The sequence below is a fragment of the Emydura macquarii genome, unplaced genomic scaffold (genome assembly GCF_026122565.2).
Source record: "Emydura macquarii macquarii isolate MOO-44397 ecotype Brisbane River unplaced genomic scaffold, CSIRO-AGI_Emac_v2 contig_3062, whole genome shotgun sequence".
NCBI classification, from domain to species: Eukaryota; Metazoa; Chordata; order Testudines; family Chelidae; genus Emydura; species Emydura macquarii.
In genome coordinates this window covers 6,353,252-6,377,547 of record NW_027133199.1, presented here as the reverse complement: position 1 = coordinate 6,377,547, position 24,296 = coordinate 6,353,252, and the positions used below count along the sequence as shown (strand labels likewise).

General features: G+C 40.7%; 1 protein-coding gene across 2 annotated transcripts; it reads right to left on the bottom strand.

Annotated features, from left to right (window-relative positions):
* Positions 1 to 475: 475 nt before the first annotated feature.
* On the bottom strand, positions 476 to 23,673 carry WDR1 (WD repeat domain 1). 2 transcript variants are annotated; one of them, XM_067530366.1, is made up of 15 exons: positions 23,639 to 23,673; positions 22,991 to 23,112; positions 18,516 to 18,606; positions 15,647 to 15,794; positions 13,591 to 13,771; positions 10,980 to 11,057; positions 10,029 to 10,109; positions 9,651 to 9,884; positions 8,698 to 8,785; positions 7,498 to 7,654; positions 6,509 to 6,596; positions 4,543 to 4,653; positions 3,897 to 4,070; positions 1,455 to 1,599; positions 476 to 1,131 (listed from the first exon to the last, which is right to left on the bottom strand). In XM_067530366.1, exons 1-15 carry the CDS (start codon positions 23,652 to 23,654, stop codon positions 1,022 to 1,024), a joined length of 1,824 nt encoding a protein of 607 aa, XP_067386467.1. In that variant the 5' UTR covers positions 23,655 to 23,673; the 3' UTR covers positions 476 to 1,021. The 2 variants fall into 2 exon arrangements, with proteins under 2 accessions (XP_067386467.1, XP_067386466.1); XM_067530365.1 differs by lacking the exons at positions 22,991 to 23,112; positions 23,639 to 23,673 and adding an exon at positions 21,356 to 21,374.
* Positions 23,674 to 24,296: the final 623 nt, after the last annotated feature.

Here is a 24,296-nt window from a genome sequence, read left to right as displayed (position 1 = left end):
GCCACAGATAACAACCGAGTCTTTTCCTGTGCCCCTCCAACCCTTAGAACTTCAAGTCACTTATTAATGCAAACTTGACAGTGAATTGTGCAGTGAGGAAAAAATGAGTGGTATCTAATCTGCATAAGTTAATAACTCTGCTGTAACAATTTGTGTTTCTGGAAAGTGCAAATATGACAATCAGAAAACATTTAAATTGGTTTGCAAAAATCACCTCAAGTCATAACAGTGATTCACTTTAAGTTTAATTCCTGTATTTAAACAGGAGTTATAGTTACTGCAGGTTTGTTTACATCAAAGTAATTCTTCTCTTTAGGAAATTGAAATGACCAGACATTCTCAGTTGTTCATAAGGTAACAAAGATGTTTCTGGAGTGAGAAAATGCCAGATAGTTATTTGTAAACATTAAACTGACAACAGTAAGTACATCAAAATCCCACATTTCCATCCTAAAATAACCACAAAACTTTGACATGAAATACATAAAGAGTTTATTATGTGTACACCCCATTTCATGATGTGGAGGAGGAAATAGGAGGCAACAGTTTGGTGCAGTACAGGCAAGCAAAGTAATATACAGTAGCTGCACACAGCTTGATTTGTTTTGGATCGCAACTAAATATTCTTACTATGACCATTAGTACAGAAATGTTCTGTAATTAGAAAAAATGAGAAGTATTTCTCTCATGCTGTACAATCTCACAAGTACTCTGTTAGAAAAGAAGAGCTGATCAGGTTTGATTTTTTCATGCCAACTTGTTCGGCTGTTGCCTATGGAATGTTCAGCACAAAAGGTTAAGTTCCAGACATAATTTAAGTGCTTTTTATGTGCAAACTGTTACTGGCTAAAGCTTTCAAAATACATTTAATTACAGATATGAACACCCTGTGAAGATATGAGGATATGATAGAAGACCCAGATGCCATTAGAATTTTTTTTTTTTTTTTAAAAAGAGAAATGCTATGTTCCACTGCAGTAGTTCTAGTCCCTGATGAGGTCATTCCAAGTAGAAGGACTGTTCATTTGTAGGAGATAGACCATTCTTTGACAGAAGCATCATGGGATGTTGTTACCAGGGTACGTTCATCCAGCCACGCCAAGCTGCTTACATGATGTAGTCTATGAGCATCTGTACCGAGGGAAGGAGATATATTTTGTTTTTTAAAATGCAGTAAGAATTGATAGGTTATTACAGTCATCTTATGCTAATTTTTACTTTGAACAAAATTTGAATTGTAGTGCATTTTACAAGTACTTTATGCAGTCGCCTGCAAAGTGCACGTATTGAATGGCAGTCATAATCCATACAAGTTAGAAGGTTAAAATTATATTACAATGGGTAGGTTAGATGTCTCCACCCTATTTAAAGGAGAAGATAATTGCATATTTTGAGAGAGAGACTTGTAATTCTCGAAACTAACCCTCTCTCTAGCAAACAAGTGTACAACATACCTGGTATCTTGATTCTGGTCTCTGGGTCACTTAAGGTCCAAACATAAACCATCATGTCCATGCCTCCAGAAGCAAAGTGTTCATTGTCTGGAGACCATGCAATGCAAACAATTTTTGCATGATGTCCATAGAAGAGGTTATGTTCCTATTTGGGAGTTATTGGGAAAATGGTGTTATTTTAGAGGCTATTTTTTTTTAAATGACTTCACGTAGCTGTTCTGCCAACTGTGCTACTGCCTTTCAATAGGCAATAATTTTAACACGTTGCTGGACCAGTTTCAATACATCTGTATATCCCAGGTACAGAGCAACATTCTAAACAATGCCTTTTATATTTGAAAAGCATGGTTATTGCACCACTGTTATGGGAGCCATTTAAAATGTCCATTTTATGCTATTTATATAAACATCTGAGTGCAGCCAACAGAATTCAAACCAAATTGTTCATTAAAAACGGTAGGACTGGGGGTTCAAATGTCAATAAAAACACAAACTGGAGATCCTAGGACTCCAAAATGTCCTGCTCAGCTTCAGCTGTAGCACACAATAGGCTAAATGAAGCCTTTGGAAGTAGCTATACAGTAGGTGTTTTGAGAACAACTAATCCATACTTGATGGGGACTACATCCTGAATGAAATCTTTATCCTAAACTCCCTATTCTGGTCCTTCAAATCACACTCAAGTTCCCCACAGACCAGGGTACACCAACTCAAAATGGCACCAGCCCGACATAACAGATACAAAACCTGCAGACATATCTCCACAACTTTCCAGATCCATGGGTCCCCATGCATGCAGTGTACCTCAATCAGTGCACTGTGTGTGAATGACACACGTGTGAGACACTCACAACTTTCTCAAAAGAACTCAGAGAAAAATGATAAAAGAAGGACAATGCCCTATTACTCATGGGCGAGCACTTCTGACAAAATGATCACTCCATGTCTGACCTGTCAGTCCTGGGCCTCAAAAGGAACCTGCACAAAACCTCCAAAAGACTATCCTGGGAACTTAAATTCATAACTTTGCTAGACACTAAGGGCCAGCCTTTAATCAAGACACTGGATTTATGGCTCATTAGTTATCTGTAACCCACTAACCCTCCTTTGTCCTACGAGAGTAGAGATGTTAACTGCCCACTTGAATGGTCTCTTGAACATGCATTAAATACATGAGTGGAATAGATAAGGAGTTAACTGAGATACAGGTAGATCTACACTAAAATATTACAGTGGCACACCTACACATACCACTGTAGCACTTCAGCGTAGCCACTATTTATGCCAATAGGAGAGGTTCTCTTCTCAGTGTAGGTAATCCAAGTCCCCAAGAGGTGGTAGCTAGGTCAACAAAAGAATTCTTCAGTCAACCTACCACTGTCCTGGGGATAGGTCAGTTTAACTACATCACTCAGTGTGGATTTTCACACCTCTGAGCAACGTAGTTAAACTGACAATTCTGTAGGCTAGGCCAAGCCTGTACATCTTTCCCAGACCTGAAGAGCCATGAGTGCAAGAAAAGTGTGTGGAGGAGGAGGGAGCAAGAAAGCCTATCCAACACCCTCTGGGATGTTGCAGGGCAATTTCACTCAAAGCCAGCTACTTTAAAGGCTTCATCTTCAGACCTTGCTTTTCTCTCTCTCTCTTTTTTTTTTTTTTTAAAAGAAAGGACAGCATGGATTAGGATGTACAGCTAGATCCCCAATTCCTCCTCTGCCCATTTCAATGTATGGTCTCAACCAGAGTTAAGCACTGTGGCTAACAAGTTCTTATTGTAAAGTCCATCTTACAGTTCTGCATAGGTTGCAGTCTAATCAGCTGATCAGATTGCTCCCTCAGGCCAGCCCAGTTTATGGAAGTTATGGAAATCTTTGCAGACACACACGGATGTACAGGGAAAGGCTTGTTCAAATTCACTGTGTACTAGTTGTGACTGAAGCTTCCATTATAGACATACAACAATGCAGGTCACATAAGGAACTTGTGAAATCCTAGATCATTTGTGTTCAATAGCAGGAAGCCTGCCACTGATCTGCTGGATTTCCCCCCCTTCGATCCTCAATTCATACCCCACCAAGTGATTTTTAAAAAGGCACCTTTGTTTGGAAAGTACTTGTTTTCTCTATTTCTCTTGTTCTCCACTATTAAGGTTTGGATGAAGTTAGGATCTTGTTTTTGTAGTAGCCAACCTATGCTGCTCTTTCCCTTCCAATATCTACAGTCACAATTTTGTTTGAGACTTCAAAACTGGCCATTGTGAAACAACCTCAACAGAAGGCAACTACAGAATTATACACAAGTAGGCATTAGTGGCCTCTGACTTTTTACCCCCTACTACAGACAAATTCACACCTGGCTGTGCTTTTGTTTCTACACATGCAATTTTAGGACTAGTAATTCCAACAAAAAAAGTATTTACAAGTCAGATACAGTAATTCTTACCGCATAGCCATCAGCAACACTAAAGACAGTGACAACTTTGTTTGCATCACAAACTGCAAGAAAGGCACCATCATGAGAATATGCCAGGTCAGTCACAGGACCTTTAGCTTCCAAGAGCATCTCATCATTTTTCAGAGAGGTTCCTTGAATTGAATATAGACGGACGTTCCCATCCTGCAAATTAATTAAAGTCAAAGCTTTACAACAAAATCAGAAAGGCTTATATTGAATTAGAAAATATCTGTAATTGCAGAAGATCCTCTTCCTTTGAGAAATATCCTAAAAATACTGATTATGTATATTGGCTGTATGCCATCATATTTAAAAACATGCAATAGCTTTAAGACATGGGCAGAGAGTTTTGATAAAAACTTACTTGATAACTAACTAGGGAGAAGACATTGGGAAGTGTATACTAACCACAGAAGTGGGATAATCTAGTGGAAGGAGGCAAGAAGATAGTAGCTTAACAAAAACACCACGTTAAAAATTGAGAGCAAAAACATTAGTACACTACCAACTTTGTAATCTTGGGGCAGCAATAGCCGAGTGGTGTTTAAAAAAAAAAAGAAAAGAAAAAAAAAAAGCCCACAACCACGGAATACGGCCATTTTTAGTTCAAGTGTTCACTAGAATGTATCCTTACCAGTCCTCCCACTGCAACAGTACCACCTCCTGGGTGAATAGCCACCACTTCTGGTTCATAGCCAGGGTCATCAATTGCAAAACACTTCTTCTTATTCTTCATCAAGATGATCTATAAATGCAGAGCAACATACCATAGAAACTACTGGTTCAAAATGCTTGACAGCCTATATTGTCTCCCCATAAATACTAGTGCACTATGCCAGTCAGCCACAATAGGAGTTACTACTTCATTGGTTCAGAGGGAGTATTGAGATTCATTCTAATCTATATAGATTAGAAGTGTATGAGACACACATACCTGCTACTAAACTTTTTCTCCCATGAGCATTTAAGAGTGATGCAGATGCTGGTACAGACCACCTTCAACCTATTAACTGTAAGAAGTCAGGACATGCTCTTGGCCTACTGTTAGCTGAAATTCATTTGGTTATAATACAAGAGTGCATGAACAAATTTAGCATTTCAAGCAATGCCTACTATCTTTCATAGAGGCAAGCATAACTAAAAATCAAACAATTTGGATGATTAAGTTGAGATCATGAAAGTTCCACCTACGTCCTTATTAGTCAAAAGCATTACAAAGGAATACAAGAGTGGTTTTAATCAGACATCTGTGAAGAAGAAACAAGTATCTTTGGTTCTGCTTCATTTGAATCATGCTGAGAGCTTGAGTAATCCGCAAACTACACTAGAGAAGTACTCTAACAGTAGCCAAGAGATCCATTCTATGATGCCAGGAGGTGGTAAGCAAGCTGTATACCAAAGACAGATACAACAGCATAAACTGACTAGCCAGCCAAGATAACGAATGTTCAAGATTAAAAAGGAAGAGAGTGAGGAGACCTGGTTCCTGTTTCTGTGTCTTTACTACTGACCAACGTCCTAAGATTGTCATACTGACCATATCCAATATAGTTATCAGCCACTAACAATTTTAACGTTTCTTGTAGTATATTAGCTGTAGTCTTCCTTCCATCAAAGCAATTTTTTAAAAAACAAGATGTTAAATATCTTTTGGGATTTTGGTTTTAAAGAGATGTCCTTACATAAGGACATCATGTAACCACTCTATGAGCTAGAAGATTAGATATGCATTTGCTCCTGCTCCTTAGCAGAAAAGTTACCTTCCATGTTTAAAATGTTAACCCCCCAACTCCGCCCCCTCCACACACACACACACACACACACACACACACACACACACAGAGGAGAAAAACAAATTAAAGAAAAATCACATAGTGCTGTAATCAATACTGGATTCAAAAGTGTCAGGTAGATTTTTTGTTGACTCAGCCTCTTTAGGCCAGTAAATCCACTAGCATTATTAGATGAGTATGACAACACATAGTTCAGGCACTGATTTAACAAAATTAGGTTTTCCTGCCCATTTTTGAGTTTAGAGCAATCCTATAGCATGGTTCCAGGTAAACCTTTATACTGGTATAATGCAGCCACACTTGAAGGCGGCGCCAATTTAAAATAGACAACAAGCTAAATTAAAAAAAAAAAAATCAGTGCCAAAGCTGTATTTAGACAAGTCTTACGCAAGCAGATTCTTTGATTTAGTTATGTTTGTACAGAACTTAAAAATAGTAAGGTGCTATATAAGTGCTAACTGCTACCCTGAGCCAATATTAACAGCTGATCCACATTAACAGCTGCCTCTACCAACATTGACAAATTTCTAAGTAACTTATTTCAGTGGAGTAGTCTGTGTACTAATGATACACACTCAGAGTATAAAATACTGTATAGGTTACACAGAGCATGTCTACACAGCAACCAGACACCACGGCTGGCCTGAAACAGCCGACTCTGGCATGCAGGGCTCTGAAGTCTACACAGCAAACGGCTCTGCAGCCTGAGCCCTGTCAGCCCTAGTTGGCCGGCTTCTGGGGCTCGGGCTGTGGATGTCAAGTTCCTTTGTAGATAGATACCCAGAGACCATTTATTTTCATACTTACTTGTCCAATGCATATAATTGCTGTATATCCACCAGGGCCAACAGCTAAACATTTTGGTTGAACATCCATTTTTACAACATCCTGGCCACTGAAAAGAAAAATACAAATTGCTTTTCCGTGTCTCCTCTATTCACATACAAGTCTCAATTCAATCGTCATCCATTGAGAGCCCCTTGAAAAGTAATCATAAAATAGGCCTTCAGGGCTGCAATATGCAGATAATTTCATTTCCCTTGGTTAGCTACTAGACCTATCATGTAATATCTCTTCAACGTATGAAGTCACAAGCACGATCTAAAGTTGGATTCCAGTCTTAGAAGTTTGGGCTTGTCTACATGGGGGTCACACTGTAAAATTAACCTGAATTAACTTTTGAAGTGGATTACTTTACCCACATAAAATCCTTGTGTGGATGCTCTAATTCAGAATTTAAAAAAGTGACCTTAATTCATCTTAATGCACTTCAGAGCTAGACTGAGTAATCTTAAAAGGACCCATCTCTTGAGGAGGCAGGACTGTAGTAACTGCAGGAGAAATAATGGTTTCCAAAAAGAATCTTAGAGCTTGTTTTCTCCTGATACAATGTACTATGCAGCCACGTAAGAGTTGAAGCACTTATATATAGGGGAGACACCAAAAAACCCCATACAAGTTATCCAATAAAAAGCAACAGATGCATCTGGCCGCCTAAGAAATAAAAGTCAAAACAGAAAATACTGTCTAAGAAAGTCTTATGTAAGTGGAAGAAAAAGTTAACACTGATGTTGTCTGAATACACTGAGCAACTGTTTTCTAGAGTTTCACAGATAAAGCAAGTTTGTTATTGCAACCATTCCTAGGATTTCCATGGTAACTTGAAAAATTTGCACAAAGCTGTGTGATGAAGCTATTCAACATCCCACACTATACTAGAGAAATTCTCTTAGTGCAATCAACACTCCTCCTGCCCCACACACACACTGAAGTACAAATATGGTAGCTGCACTAACCTGTAGTCTCTCTTGGTTAGGCTAGTATAACGCACAGTGTCATCCATACTGCAACTGACCAGCTGATCCAATTCATCCACAGCCATTCTAGAAACCTGATTTGTATGCCCTTTTCCAGAAAAGGCATCATTCTCCCCCGTTTCAGAATCCCAATAATGTGCAAAGTAGAATTAAGGAAATATTTTGGGGGCAGGGGAAGGGATAAGCAGGGTTTTATAGAAAAACTAGAGTTCCATCTTCCAAATTCCAGCTAATGAAAACAAAACACTGACAAGTATTCCATAAAGAACTAAATAAAGTTATTTAAATAAACAGTTTAGAACAGTAGAAAGGTATTGGCAAATAACAAAACATTTAGTGTTGGTCTCAATGCCTAAGGAATACTTCCCGAGAGGAATATGGACATAAAACACTCTTTACTTTTCCTGAAGTGTTACCACCACATCAGTTTCTTCAAGTTTATTTGCCAAAAAGGCAATGCACACTCTAAATGCGTTATGTTCACAATCAGCATACGTGTATTATACATCACATCATGTTGTTTAAGGGAATGTATAAACAGATTGTTTAAGCTCACATTTGCCTGCGACAGAAAAGCTAATAGTATTCAGCTAAAAAACCTCAAGGTTGGCCCTCTGACAATGCCTCATGGGATATCTTGATTGCACTTTTAGTTTCTTGCTACAAAGGTCAGTGAGGACTGGGATATTATATTGTTAATAGACATGTAAATTCTCTGCGGGTTGGGGTCCTGACTATGCTTGAGACACTGGCTAGACAAGAAACAGTACTAGGACATTGTCTCCCACTCATGACAAGAGCAATAAAATTAAGGCCATGATAAGGTGGTGAGAAACTTGCAGTTCTGAGAGCAAGGCAGAAAGCTATGTTTATTAGTAAACCCAGAGGCACAGCAGCAAAGAGGTCATAATCCTTTCAGTTTAGGACTTTTAATGGGGATTCAGGTAAAACTGTATTGTGGTCTCAGGAAAGCAAGTTACTACAGAAAATGATAAATTACAGACAAGTGCCATGTATAGTAAAATTTGGTTCAGCAATACTATTTTATTCAGGAATGTCACAGGAAGTTATCCTGTCTTCAGTAAAACTGTTTTTAAAGAATAGCTAGAAAGTGGAATACCCATCTTAAAAAGAGACATGGGACTAGAAAAACCACCATTTGATCACCAGAAAGGATATTAATGTGTCCATCATGACTTCCGGAGTAAATATAGGATTTCCCACCATTTTTATGCACTGTCAGACACTGAATTGATTTACTATGACCCTGTGAAGAATATAAATTAGTAGACAATTCATTTCTCAGTTATTCAAACTAACACAAAGCCAATCTGTTCACAAAGAGCTACTGGTGATTTAGAAAGTAACATCACATTTTGTTTTTGGTCACTGTCATTTGAACTTGGATGAGATTGAACTAGTTGTGTAGGTCTGTCTCAAGGAGGCAATACATTAAAAAAAAGTGTTATAGCACTGATATTTCCATACACATTCTCAAGACTCAAATATTCTTTCATATGAATAGGAACACACATTTTTGGACCGAGATCCCCCTTTGGTACCCTTTCCATGCATAAGTGTTATGTTCCATCATAAGAAAGGTGGCCATATTTAACTCCTAAAAATTGTGGCAACCACTACACATAGTGCACAATTACTGTAACGATCTGGGACATTAGTTTCTAGTTCAGGTAAAAACAAGCTCCCATGGGATTGCTTTGTTACCTAGCCACATAATTCCAAATATTAGAGCTTGACTGCATAGTGAACCATATCTCCTTGTTCATAAGGATTTAGCACTTGCAGGATGATGAAATAAGATCCCCATAGGTGGTATTCTAACTCTGACTCTTTCAGTGTCATCTTAAGCATATTTAAGAACTAGTGTGGAAGGTTAAGGTATATTATTAGCATAGCTAAGACCATTACTCACCTACAAATTTGAATTACTATATTTGACTGCTATGACTCAGGTGTTATTGATATGCTCAGCAATATGGAAGCTTATTGGTTCGAAGAGATTCTTTATTGCCACATTTTAATGGAATGGTTACTATTCCCAAACAGATTATTTTTAAAACAAAATGATGCATAGTAAAAGCTTTGCTGCAGCAAGATCAAGCTCAACATACCTTTATGACACGTAGAGGCTTATTTGGATTGTTCTTATCCAAATAGTTAATGTAACCAGAGAGGGAGAGGCTCAGTAAGTGGTCCTTCTGCCACAAGCAACCCAACTGCTGATCCAGAACATCCGATCCCATGTTAAATGTACTGACAACAGAGTTAGCACCAACATCCCAGATTTTCGCAGTTTTATCTCCAGAAGCAGAAAGCAAGTGACTGCTGTCAGGGCTCCAACTAATCTGTTTAAAAAAAAAAAAACAACAAAAAAACAACCACCTGCCTTAATACACTAAGTGCACTTACTATTGCAAGATTTTATACGGTTGTTAATGGAAAGTTAAATATTTGTTGTGCTGCAGTTCTGAAACACAAAGAGTACTTACAGCATAAATGCCTCCATCATGAGCCTTATTTCCACCCAGCGCACAAACCTTCTCTCCGGTCTTCCCATCATAGACAAAAATCTTCAAAAAAAACCACACAAGCATATTACACAAAGTGACAGACAATTAAGGAAAGCTTACATTCTGGAGATTGCATAATGTGCATTATACAGCTAACTTTGCTGCAGGCATAAAGTAACTTTGTAAATTTCAAGTTAAGTCTTCAAGACAAAGGCATATATGTATTAAATATTTAGGGTACCAGAGGATGTTAAGGAATTCTAAATAAAAGCAGCAAGATGTTCATGCAGGAATCCTGACATCTGATACATCGGAAAGTATTATGTTTATGGATCCTACTGTGATTGTAGCCGCTCCCTGTTATAGTCATGGGAATCTGACTACATGCAGGGAGCTATCCATGGCAACAGTGCTGTTGTCATTCTAGACCTCCTAAGCAGATAAAAAAAAGTGTAGAAGTAGGATCTTCCCTAATCATTTATATTGCATCCACCTTCTCAGCCAGTGCAAGGAGTCCAGCAGTGGAAGCAACAGCACGGCTACATGGTGGTGCACCATCAAGCCCTTCCATTGGGAATTTGAAAATTCTTGGACATTTTCCTTTGAGTCCGAAGAAAGCCTTGCCATAAAAAGCTGTAGGCTGGGGTGTCATCTCCCAAGCAGATAGGCAGCCTACATTGGGGAGGCATCTCAGGAAAAGATAAATAGGTGCAGCCTGATAGGACCAGCACCAGGTTTTTGTAGAACAGTTGCTGATGCAGCAGTATCATGGGAGGATAATGACAGTTCTTAAACCTGTTTTCTCATAGTAAAAAGAATCAGTGTGTAGGTTTTGGAATTGATTCTCTTCCCCTCCCGCCCCCCCAAAGAGTAACCCACAATTATTCCCCTTCCCCACAAGTGGATATCAAGGCGGAAGCTCATTTTTACCTGGCCATCTGCACTAGATGTAGCAAATCTGTTCCCATCAGGAGAGAACCTCACGCAGTTAACAAAACGGCTGTGGTCCTGCAGAAGACAGCAATTAGCACCCAGCCAAAAAGAGACCCATTCATTTACAGTGAAGTTCTCCAGTAAGAGGCTCTCTGCACCACTCAGGCCAGAGACTGGCTGTGAGGGAGAGTCCAAAGGAGGAAATTTCTGCACCAGTCCAGCATAGGTAAGCACGTAAGGTGATTGAGGTGGGTCAAGAGCAGCCATGGGATCCATGGTTCTGCATTCAAATAGCTTGAATGCATGATACAAGTCAGATTAGGAGTAACCACCAAAGCTTTGGTTAGGAGGCCAGAGGGCTGAACTGCAGCCCCCATCCCAATGCAGGATTATTATTTTGCCTCCATCCACCCCATTTGTCACTTCACATGCATAAACCCTTAGGAATCAGGCGTACGCAGGCGAGCTGAATTCCATTCAAAGTAATCAGAAAAATGCATCCATTTCATGTCCAATGCTTACAATACCTTTACTCATTGATTTTGATTTTGCTAAAATAGCTGTTACTGAAAGCTGAACAGCCTGAGACAGAGTTGCCCATAAGCAGTTTAGCCACAATTCAGGGGGGAGCACAGGAATAAAAACGTGACCGATTTTGGAAGAGCTTGCTCTCCGTCCCTGCTACAGCCCCCGCAGCAGCTCTGTGCCATCATCATTTATTTGGGGGAGCCATACCCCTGCTTGCCTTCCCTCGTGCATGCCCCTGACACTATTAGTAACCATTTAAACCTTCAGAAGTTTGTTCTCTAAGAGAATTGCCTATGCTACAAAAAAAATCCAACAACTCTGGTAGAGTGTCTCAGAGCCTGGCTCAGCAGTGTAGATGTTTCCACTCAGGCTCCGAGACCCTCCCCCACTTTGTCCAGTCTCAGAGACCAACCTCCAGCCTGACTGGGAATGTCTGAACTGCTATTTTTAGCTCTGTAGCACAAGCCTGGGGTCAATTGATTCAGGCTCCAAGACCCTGCCTCCCCCCCCTTTTTTTTTTTTTTTTACAGTGTAGATATACTTTTAGAGCCAAAAAATAAAAAGTAGTTATTTAAATTCAAATGTATATTCAGCAGTGATGCCGCTTAACTGGATTGTGGCACTCAAAATGGTCCCTCTGCTATGTCTGGAAAGGAAAACGACTAAGATGTTTTAAAAAGCACTTAAGTTGACTTTAAACCCTTAGTTAAGGCACATGCAAACAGGTTTCTAATTTCCTTAAAACTAGTCACCAAGTTCAATTCTTTCAAGAAATGAAGAGACCTAGTATTATGGCAGGGACTTCATTTGCAATAGGGATGTAAATGGCTAAACATTTATATGGTAAGCAGCAGTCTTACCATTCACTAATTAGTTTAAACGTTGTCCAGGACAGAGAGGGAGGAGATAATGAGCTCAGCGCGGCTCCCCGCCAAGCAAGAGCTGCCCAGCTGCGGCTCTGAATGCGCAGGATAGGGTGGGGAAGCAACACTGGGCTCAGCTCCCCCCGGCCGAGCATGAGCTGCCGGCATGGTTCCCCACACATGCTCAGCCACAGCTGGGTAGCTCTCGCTCAGCCGGGGGGAGCCGAGCCCAGCAGGAGAACTGCCTAGCTGTGGCTCAGTAAGCATGCGCCTTGGGCAAGCCGTGCTGGGCTCAGCACCTCTCCACACGTTTAACTGATTAAACGTTCTATTCTTAGAACGTTTAATAATTAGAGGAATTTGCAACAGCAGTGTATGGCAAGCCCGACCCAGAAACAGATATTCCTTGGGGCCTAAGGCCAAGAGACTCCTTAAGGGGTGATATAAGAAATGTGAATGGTTTGGATATAGTCATTCCAGTGTTTGGTTTGTGTTTTGGAGGTTTTCACACTGCACTAGTGCAATACAAACCAGAAATTAAAGCAGACTTGTTATTTTCACTGTTCAGATGGAAAAATGAAAGGAGAAAGTTAGGAGGAAATCAGATTTTTAATTTTAATTTCAGGTTTAATAACCAGTAGTGATTTTTAGAGATTTAGGCCAACATTTTCAAAGCTTCCTCAAGGCATCTGGACACCTAAATTCCTGTTTAGGACTGAGAATCCAAATCCCTTAATGAGATATGAAGATTCCAACTGCATTTCTTAAACTGGGCACTGCTGAAAGAAGCATGGTAGAACATTTTGAGATTGCTCTAAATGAAGGAAAAAACTGCTCCCCAAAAGACACTACTGAAAACTTTGTTTCTAGTTACGCTGCCTACAAATCCACAAGAGTAATGAAAGCCAGCAGAGACAGATCTGAGATGACACTAGACTTAAAATTATACGGTTTCAGAAAGCTAGCCTAGTTTCCTTTTTTTTCCAGAGCTTGCAATAGACCTTCAATTATCCTCAAACATGGGTTTTAAACAAGCTACTCAATGCTAAGCAGATTTTAAAATGGAAACTCAGATCTTTTGTTATGGCAATGAGTTATATCACAAGAACTAAGAGTGTACTGGAGAACTGTTAGACTTTTTAGCATACACCCATATGACTTAATACACATCCATAACAGAATTTATGTGCAGAAGGAGAAATGTATTTTAGACTCACACTTATTGTAAACTTGAATTTGAATGGCGGTCCCTCAAAGAAAGCACCACAGTTGTCATCACTGCCAGTTACTATACGATAGGGCCTTGTTTGTTTTATATCCACGCTGTTGATCACCTTGTTGTGCCCAGAGATCTCTCCTACTGAAGAGCCAGTATCCCACAGGAACACTGCTCCGAATCTATTTAAAGATGACACAATACAGTCCATAAAATAAAAGTTACATGAAGGCTAACTCCTTGAGCATAAGTAATTGGCATACCGAGTACACTCAGACAATAGAAATTGGGTCAGCTAGTTAATCTCATGCAAGTGCAGCATTCTTCCCTAAAGAATATTCAAATCCTTTGTCTAGGAGACAGAGACCAAAAACTCAGAAAAGGATGACATCTGCCACATGTACCAAGCAGAGAAGCTAATATACAAAGCTTTTTAAAATTAAAAATATCCTTTGGATCTCATTTTAAAGGACCAACTACTTAAAGCTTACTAAGAAAAGCAAGTTTTGTCCCAGGTGAATAGTTGCTACAAAAAGATAATGGGTAGCATGGAAGGCTGGAATATAAAATAGCATCAGGTCCATCATATGATTAAAGCAATAATCAACTGTTCTGGCCTAAAACTCCTGTAGGTATACACTTGCATTCCAACTGCAAGACATCAGTGAAGAGAAGTGAAGTAATTAGTACTGCACCTATGCTGGACATCACATAGAAATCTCCAAAATAGCTCATTGTAACTTCTTATGGCAACACAGTAGTGAATGCCAGGAGAGAGGACAAGAACTGCTCAGTCACTACACAAATCTTAGCATATTAAAATGTTTGCAGTTACTATTTCATGGGTATTTAAAAGAACACCAAAGAGTCTGTAATGCATTAACAAAATAAGTTGTTAGAACAAAAACATAAAAAACCCTTTGTCAGCTCTTGTTTTAAAAACACTAAAAAACCTCACTCAGAGTAATGTAGTTAAACAAGCAACAGACAATTATTTCACAAGTTTCTAAAATGAAACTAGATTTGCTGGAAACAACAATTTATTAAGCTCTGGAAACCTTAATAACATCGTTATATTATTTTTAAAGTTTTTTACTTCTGGGCATTTTGGAAAAAAGATCCACAAGAAACTGAAGAAATGGTGTGTGGTATCAGTGCTTGAGATGTTAGCAAACAAACTAATGCAAGAGTGTCTCCCCAAAGCTTTAAGTCAGGAGTCAATATATCACCAACTTTATAGAAAAGTAATTTATTTTAAAACACAGTATGTGGCCTATGCCTGGAGACCACACTTTCTGGATTGGTCCCCAACTTCACAGGTCTGCCAATCTTTTGTACTGGCAAGTATACACATGTACTTGATTGAAGGTATATAATGGGCACTTCTAGTCTGATACAGAAGATGGCAATTGGTGGTGAATTGTGTTCTTATTGCAATTAAACCCAAGAATCTAGTTGTGCTCATGTGGAAGATGTAACTATAAGTGGGATTCTTTAACGTTTTACAAAATGTGTGGTTGGAAAAGTTTAAGACCCCTGCCGTTCTCCCTGCTATACAAGAACTCTACAACCTCTGAACAAAATGGTCTATCTTGAATTGATTCTATGCAGGATTGCAGTAGCCATGTCGGTCCCAGAAATAGAGACAAGGTGAGTGAGGTATTTTTTTTTTTAATTGGACCAACTTCTGTGGCTTTTGAGCTCAAGAAGAGCTCAGTGTAAGCTCAAAAGCTTGTGTCTCTCACCAACAGAAGTTGGTCTAATAAATGATATCATCTCACCCACCTTGTCTCTCTAATCTTGAATTGATGCCATTTAAGAAGAAAGTGTAGAACTGCTCTAAAAAAGTCTATTTTAACAGCATTGTACTTTCCCAGTGAATAAGCTACTCAGTTCTGCAGCTATCAAATGCCATGTAAAGAATTCTGCTACTCAACAGTAAACCTAGAAGTCTAAACAAGGAGCGCATGCCACACATTTGGAGCTCAGAGCTTTCTACATCACTGATTTTGTTTTGTTAGGACACAATAGGACACAGTAGGTAGAGAATTACTCACTTCTCCCTGCCTTCCCCCACAACGGCAAGCCTCTTGCTATCTTCAGTCCAGGAAATATCCTTTATTTTTCCTGCAAATGGCTGATATTCATACTTCAGTAGGTGTTCCTTCTGTGTGGTATCCCAAATTCTAAGCTTTCCAGAGACATCTGCCATAACACAATAATACATAACTATCACTGTTCCAGCAAGTATCAAATGGTCACATGTCTGAGCAATCTGTCACAGTAAAAAATTTTCAGCCATACTGATTGCTAGTGCTAAAACCTATCATACGCCATTATACAAAGATTCCTAAATAAAACTGAATCCAATATAAACATTAGAAACTGTAGCTCTTTAAAATCATATATTCAAAGTTCAGCATGCAGAATCTAGGATTACAGGTGTGTCCGATATAGGCACAGATCTGCTCTGTGCATGAGCGTCAGGCATTTGTGCATGTATGACCTTTTAGGTCTCCAACCAGCAATGCACAAGCATAAATACTTGGCCTGCTCTGTGCATACAGAGCTTAAACGCACATGTATAAAGTTTAAAAGATGGATTGCTACCCAAAAGGTCAAATAAGTGTATTCAACAACAGGGATGTCATGACAGGCAACAAATAAAAGTTTATCCTTTTTACACCACAGGTTTCATATTTATGCTTAATATTCTAAGCATGCAGTGTCAATAGCCTTGAATCAGTTACCACTTCTTCAGAAAACTATAAAGCAGGGGTTCTCAAACTGGGGGTTGGGACCCCTCAACAGGTCATGAGGTTATTATCCTTGAGGGGGAGTCGCAAGCTGTCAGCCCCCATGCATGCCATTGCTGCAGCTGTCAGCCCTGTGCATGGCTGACAGCCAGAGGCCCTTCAGAGTTGGGTGGCAGGAGAGCAGCAGCTGCTGGCCAGGCTCTCTGAAGGCAGCCCCGCCCCAAGCAGCAGCGCAGAAGTGAGGATGGTATGGCATGGGTGAAGTGGGAAGTCATCACAGCCAGAAATGTTTTCAAAGGGGATCCCAGAAAAAAAGTTTGAGAATCTGTTTATTTGTTATTTCCCCAAATCATTTCATTACTGCTGTGGTAGCAATGGTGGGAACACTAGCATAAGAAGAGTGCAGGCCTCTTTGCCACTGGGTTAATCTAATTCAGCTCAGCAATATGAGGGAGAAAATGCAGGCACAGATACCACTTTTAGTGACACTTAAAACAATGCACAGTTGCCTCAAATATAAGTGTTCTGTATCGGCGCCGGGGGGGAGGGGGGGGGGGGCGACGACAACGACGACGACAGTCTGACGAAACTTAAAAAGGTTAAATGTATGCTTTTGATCTGTGCTCAGTGGAATTACTTACAGCTCGCTCGCTTGCTCGCTCGCACGCGCAAAAAGGGGTTTCCAAGGGAAAAGTTTGGGATATGCATAGAAAGGTCAACAAAAGAAAATAACTGAAACTTCCCACAAATTTAAGACAGCCATTTTGCAGGATAAAATGGAGAGAGAGGATTAGATGGCCCCATTCTGAGACTAATGCTGTAAGGAGCCCGCTCATAGCAGGGCCACACTGGCTCTTCTATTTAGGAGTTGAGTATGTATAAAGGATATGCACCTCCAACGTGCTGTGAAACCTGGATCCATGGAACCTCCCTGTGCATAGCCCCACTTTGAGGAAGAAGCTGATAGAACCTAAATGGAGGTGAAGGACGTGGAGATCTGAGACTAGATCCAAAGCGATGGCATAGTTTTACAGCCATGGCCTGGCCCATGAGAGAATTCCTTCTCATTCCTGGAGATCTTAGCAGTGCTGTGTGGCTACTCAGGGCATTAACTAGAGCAGATTTCATCTTGCAGGCACAGGAAGTCAATTTGGCTGGGGTTCACATTTGGAAGGTTTTATTCTCAAAACCATAAGAGTTGGGAACTTATTTAGAAATAAAGATGAAAACAAGTTAGGGGCTTGAATTCAAGTAAGAATTTTTCTACTTATCAATATAACCGCCAAGAAAGTATTGCATAATTTTCTTTAAAATATTACTTATAATTGATTAGTCTCCAACACTTACCATCTTTAAGGTTTTCCTTATTGATTTTGTCCTTTCATCTCACAAAGATCAATTCTCTAATGGAGCATTAATGTAGGTTTACTTCCTTGTTTAATACATCAGTATTAAAAATGGCAAACTTTTTACTGCCAAGAAGCCTGATGAGGCAGGAAAGGCCTGTTTTCTCAAAGTTTGGGTTCATACTCACTGTTTTCATAGACTCTCTTAACAAAACAGTCAGAGAATCAGCATCCTTTCCCTGCTAAGTTGCTGTAGTGAAAGCTGCAGTTCAGGTTACAGCCCTGAATGAGATCATCCCAGCAACAAGAAAAATAAGGACTTTTTTTGAAAGACAACCTACATAAGCAGTGGCAGAATTTCATTTTAAAGATAGAGAATGATACCATATGTTGACAACAGCATAGAGAACTTGTAAAGGGCAAAACCCAATTATTTCACTCCACAGTTCACCTCTAGTGCTGATGCACATACAAGGCATTCACTAGAGCTAAAGGACAATTTAAAGTTAATTTTGTATGTCTATTATGTACACACAAGTTTATTAAGTTTAGAGCAGAGTATATTTAATTAAGTTTTGGATTTAAACTAAGGAGTATCACTTCAAAAAGAACAAACTAATACACTACACTCCCTCCTCCATGAGGAGACAAGTTTAACATTGAAGGCACAATGTTAGGAAAACTACTTATTTTTGTTACAGCATTGTATCATGTAGTCCACACATGTTCCAGCTGTATACTTAATCTGCGCCACTAAGTTCTACCTAAGCATTTTAACAGCCCTGTCCACATAGCTCATACCAGAATGTGTACTGATACTTTACCTCCAGATGCTATGTAGAATCCACTGGGAGCATACTTGGCAACCACAACTTGATGGGCATGCTCAGTGTAGATATCAGCAATTGCAGGATTCTACAGATAAAATAGAATTAAAGTTACAAAATGACATTTGTGGATTTCAAAGAAAAAAGAATCATTGCTTCCAAACAGCATCAAAATGGTTTTAAAGCTGAGGCAACGGAGACAATTAAGTCACCCCTATAATGAAGGGGAGGGGAGAAGAGAAAAACAGAAGTCATACTGCTGATCAGTGGGGAAGTCACTACAGTAGAACCTCAGAATTACGAACAACCTCCATTCCTGAGGTAACTCTGAAATGTTCGTAACTCTGAACAAAATGTTATGGTTGTTCTTTTAAAAGTTTACAACTGAACACTGAATTAATACAGCTTTAAAACACGACTATGCAGAAAAAAATGCTGTTTTCTTTTTTTTAAAATAGTTTACACGTTTAACACAGTACTGTACTGTATTTGCTTTCCCCCCTCCCTCTCTGCAGCTGCCTGGTTGCATGCTTCTGGTTCCAGATGAGGTGTGTGGTTGACTGGTCAGCTCGTAACTTTGGTGTTCGTAACTCTGAGGTTCTACTGTATTCAGTGTGACAAAGACAATACAGGGTCTAACATGGCTGCTGTAGTGAGAAGTAATATCCCCATTGGCCAATCACACATTAGTGTAATTCCCAAGATACCCTGTACTCAATACTGGACACTGGGAACTCACTGAATGATAAAGACTAAGTTGCACTGGAATGCAAAGGGAGAGGGGGTTCCAGAATAGGAAGCTAGATAAAAGCACTTACATATACACAACTGTGTATTAAGAAGATAGGTAGATGAGAGGAGAAAGTAATGAAGTTCTACTTTGTAGAGTACTAAACGTGTAAAAGTTACTTCAGAAAAACATGCCTAGTAAGCCTAGAACAAAAAAACGTTAGACAAACCCTTGCTTAGCAGGACGTATGCATCTGTAGTCTCTGACACATTCATTCCGTAAATCTTCACAGCTAGACCTAGAGACATTTTACAGAAGTTGCCTCAGCAGGCACAGGAGATTACTTAATAAGTCAATGTGGATCATAATGCCCTTGTCTTTTGGGGAAGTTAGTTTATAAGACGCTTTCCCCAAACAGATTTCAACGGAATGGCTAGCATAGAGAAAGTTATCCCTATGATTAACAGGGAAATTGGAATCCAGAAGTTCCATCATTGATTGTCAAGACATTTCAATTATAGCTTTTATGCTTCTCTTTGGAGAGGTCTTCAAACTCCATAGCAGAAGAGACACTTAGGACATTCAGCATGTGCTCAGATGCCTCAAGTTTAACCACAAAACTGATTTAGTGTTATTGACTGAGTTGCCCTATCATTCACACCACATCAAGAAGAGTGTTATAAAAATACAAGAAATAATAGCTACTTGTCTATATTTGTTATTGGATGCCAACTATGGTATAAATATATTTATATGACTGTTCAAGTGCAGCATGCACTTTTTTATTGGCTGATTGTTCTACAATTTATTAGTTCACCTTTCATCTCCAGAAAGACTTGGGTTATCTGGTCAAAGGGGAAGAAGTGGGTTGAAATTGTTTTGGCTGCTGTAATTCAAACAGAAACATTTGTTCAACTTATCATAAAACCATTAAGTAATATGGTATGTTTCGATCATTTACTCAGGAGAAACTGGGCTGTTATCGAGTCCTTATTCTGTATTAGGAAGCTTGCAGACTTTTTATCAGCATAAGATCTTGTTCTTGCCAGTACTATCAGTCTCTCAGAGATGTAATGTAGCTTACTCATAAGCTTTTCTATTCCTGGTCTAGGATACATTTATACTGGTTGAATGCACTTCTAGCCCCCGTAAGTCAGAAATTATTGCACCTTAAAGAGTCACCCAATTCCCCGCTACTCTCCATTTTTCTGGATGACTGAATTTTAAGGGCACAAGATATGTCAGTAGATCTACAAGACAAATGAGTTAATATTTTCTCTCTGCTGTAGTTTCATCTGCTAGTTCAGGAGGGTCTCTATTCACTGCATTCTATTGCCAACACCATGAGTGGATCCTGTTTTATAGCAGAGTTACAACAGCTCACTGAAGGTAAGTGAATAAAAACTGGTCTTAAGGGACAATGAATTTAAGACAGTCAAGCTTCTGAATGTTTTTTAAGCCTACTGCTGTTAAAGATTATGAATGCCAAACACAAACTGGAAAAAAGGTTTTTCTTTAAGTTTTGGGGGTATTTAATAGCACTATTTCCCCTCACTTCAGCCAGTTCCTTCGACAGGGGAGAGAAAAACATGTGTTTAAAATTAAAAGATGTGACAGGACCATAAAAATTAGGAGCAGAAACTCAGGGGCAAGCACAGTATCTAGCACTACCATTAACTTTTATTTTGAAGAGGACCAGCTAGCAAGAAAAGAAAGGAGGGACACAGCCAACAAGACAAAAAATAGAATTCAGGTAATTCATTGAGCTTATGTGGCTCCTTCTGAACACTGAAACCAGAGCTGCTTATGATAGCTTGGAACTCAAACTGCCTCAGACTTTGCAGGAAGAGGGACCCATAAGGTAGGTAAAATATTCATGAGATATCAAACTTTGCAAGTACCACTGGTCCCTCCTGCCTTAACAATATTTTTCCAACACACATCCAGAACTTTAATGTATTAAATCAAGTTTTGGATTTATCTGTTGTATCTTAGAGACTATCCTCATTAGCCCCTTTATTCAGGGCAATGGATATGTAATACCTCAATGAACTGCCTGCTTTGTTAGCTAGGATGAAGCAGTCACAGGTGGAATTGGGAGAGTTACCATTATATTGTACAGGTGCTCTTCAAGGGTTTGTCGCCTGTTCTTGTTGACATGAGGTAGAGTTATTTGTCTAGGCCTCCCTATTTTTGATGGGGCGTGGTTTCAGAGGCAAGGCCGATATGTAGTACAGGTATGGTCCTTTACTAGGGAGAGGATTATTTTGATTTAATAACACTATTAAATTGGAACATTCTGACCCAAAGACTATGATGCATGCTTTTAAAACTTACTATTACTACAAATTTTATAACAGGCTGCAGTCGGCTGATAACTATCAGAACACTCTCCCTACCTGTCAGTTTACTCTTTGCTATATAGCATACAAAAAGACTTCGGTATTAGTTTTAACATTATGACTAAGCCAACTGGTTCCCACATCTTTCTGTACTTCTGTCATTCTATGTATCATTTTACCTTCTTAGCTGAAATTTTTGGTTTCAGAAAGACTGGGACATTTTTATTGTTGTAGTCATTTATCCAAGATTTGGGATCACAACACTATGTTGAAACATTAAAACTAAAGTTCAAAGAAGGTTTCTTATTTATAAAGAAGAAATCTGAGATAACATTTTAAAAACAAAAAAACTTGCAAACAATCTAATATTTGGTTCTATGTCATGGAAGGCACTTTTATCAAACTGGCAGCTAGATAAGAGATCTGAAGATTACCCAACAAGTGGGGAGGGAGGACACACAAATCCTGGAGAAACACTGTCAGACAAACATATTGTCATGGAAAGCTGGAAATTCCAAAGATAATCACCCCACTTACAATGCTTTACCCCCCCCAAGTTTACATTAGAGAGAAAAAAAGAAAGGCGTATAGGGTGAGGAGTTTCATTTTTCAGTAGTGAAAACTCATTTATCATTTTAAAGACTACATTTAACTTGGAGCCTAACAGAACGGAACAGCACTAAAACAAGTATGCTTCCCCCATACATTTCAACAGAATGTAATCTTTGCAGACTGATTACTACTATTACCATTTAAATGGCACATTGTTAACAATTCACTGCTCATCACCATATAAGAAACAACCTACCCTGACATGTCATTCATATGTAGTGATTTTTACTAAGATTGCCACTGAAAGCTTTGCATATGCAGATATTTGATAAACTTTCAAAGACTCAGTCATTTGACAACCTAGACAACTGCTTTGAGTTTGATTTCTAGAACGCAATGAACAGAGTAAGCTACACAGTACTGGATTCCAGTAGTGCAATTTATAAGATTGTGTTTTCTCCAAGACGAGAGTTTAGCCCAGCAAGTGAGAGTATTTATTAACTTAATAAATCCATGTTAATAGATTCATAGGCCCCATAAAACCGATATTTGTATTACTATATTAATAGGGCCAAGCAGATCATTAAATATCAATCCAATCCTACAGAAAGGGAGGAGAGGAGGAGACTATGCAGATTTTGAAGAGATTTTCTACAGATTTCTATAGTCCCTGCCCACAATTTTACGACTGAGTCATAGATCCCTTCCTATTCATCACAGATATATCTGACCTTAATTGGATTTCCAGAGTATCAGAAACAAGCTACTACAGAAGATTAGCTAGAACAAGCAAATAAAGCTTAGAAGAACTATGTAATGAAACGAACAAAAACTACAGGATACATTACATCGATGTTTCTGATGATGACACATTTTCCATTGGTATACAGAAAGTTATTGCCCTTGGGATCCCCTCCAATTATCTTGGAGACACCTCTTTCAACCTGTGGGAGACTGGCAAACACTTTTTCTGTAAAAAAAAAAAAGAGAGATACATCGGTGTTGATTTCAGACATCCCCAGCAAAACGTCTCTCAGAAGCCAGGGAAACCCGCCCCAGCGCGGGCTGGCGGACAGTCACTTGTTGCTCTCCCCAGAGCCCGTGCCCGCGAAACGCTCCGCACCCAGCACAACCCTGGAGGTCCACCCTGCGCTCCGCTCCGCTCGGAGCCGTGCTGGGCAAGAGGGGTGGGGTGCGGGGGGACTCTAGAGAGCCAGTCCCGCGCAGCCCCAGACACCGCCCGGGGCAGCTGCGGCGCAGGCACGGCTGGAGCCAGGCGGCACCGGAGCCATTGACTCGGCACGTCGGTTCCGGGCGCGCCGTTCCCTGCCGGGCGGGGGGAAGGTGGAGGCAGCAGCGCTGCCTGCATCAGTCCCCCCCCGCCGCCGAGCGATCGCGGGCAGCAGCAGCAGCCGCCGCCGCCGCCGAGCGACCCTCCAGGGCGGGCTCCGGCCAGGCAGGCAGGCAGGCGCCCCCGGCCCGCTCCCGGCACTTACTGCTCTCGAACGGCATCGTCGCGCGCCCACTTGTTCCCGCGGCCGGAGGGAAGCGACGCGCTCGGTGCCTAGTCGGCGGCAGCGGCCCAACCTCTCCCTGCTCCGGCCTCGGCTCGGCCCCAACCAAGCCGCAGAGCAGGATCAGGAAGCGCCCGCCGAGCTCTCGGAGTGGGCGCTCCTCGCTCCCCTGCTTTGACCATATATAGTCAACTCTGTGCTCGCCGCGCCGCCGACTGGAGCGGCGGCAGTTACCCTTTCGCGCGCGCGCGCGCGCGCGCCCCCCAACGCCCTGCGCCGCTGTCGGAAACGCCGCTGCAGCTCGAGTGAGTCGCCAACCGCGGCCGGCCCCGCCCCAACCTGCGCGCGCCCGCGAGAGGGTGGGGGTGGGATGGGAGAGCTTTTGCCCGGTCTCGGCAACGGGCCTTGGACCCGCCTCGGCGTCTGCGCATGCTCGCTCCCGCCAAGCGGCCCTCTGGAGCATGCGTAAAAGGAAGACTTGAAGCCATACGGGGAATAGGTGCCCTCACCTTACCCTGCTGTCCCGCCTTCCCGAGCCATCCAGGGCACGGAGACGAGGAAGCGATTGCAACTTGGCAAGCGGGCAGCAGAGGGTAGGGTAGGGAGGGCGAGTGGTGTGGGCTGGGAGGAGGAGGAGCGG

Bases quoted from the DNA above. Each gene is read 5' to 3' on its own strand.
- WDR1 (XM_067530366.1), bottom strand. The intron at 18,607-22,990 runs GTAATGTATCCT...TTTTATCTGTAG, and splicing joins TCATCATCAGAAACATCGAT to AATCCTGCAATTGCTGATAT. The intron at 7,655-8,697 runs ATATCCTTTCTG...TCTACTTTGCAC, and splicing joins AAGTCATGATGGACACATTA to ATTATTGGGATTCTGAAACG.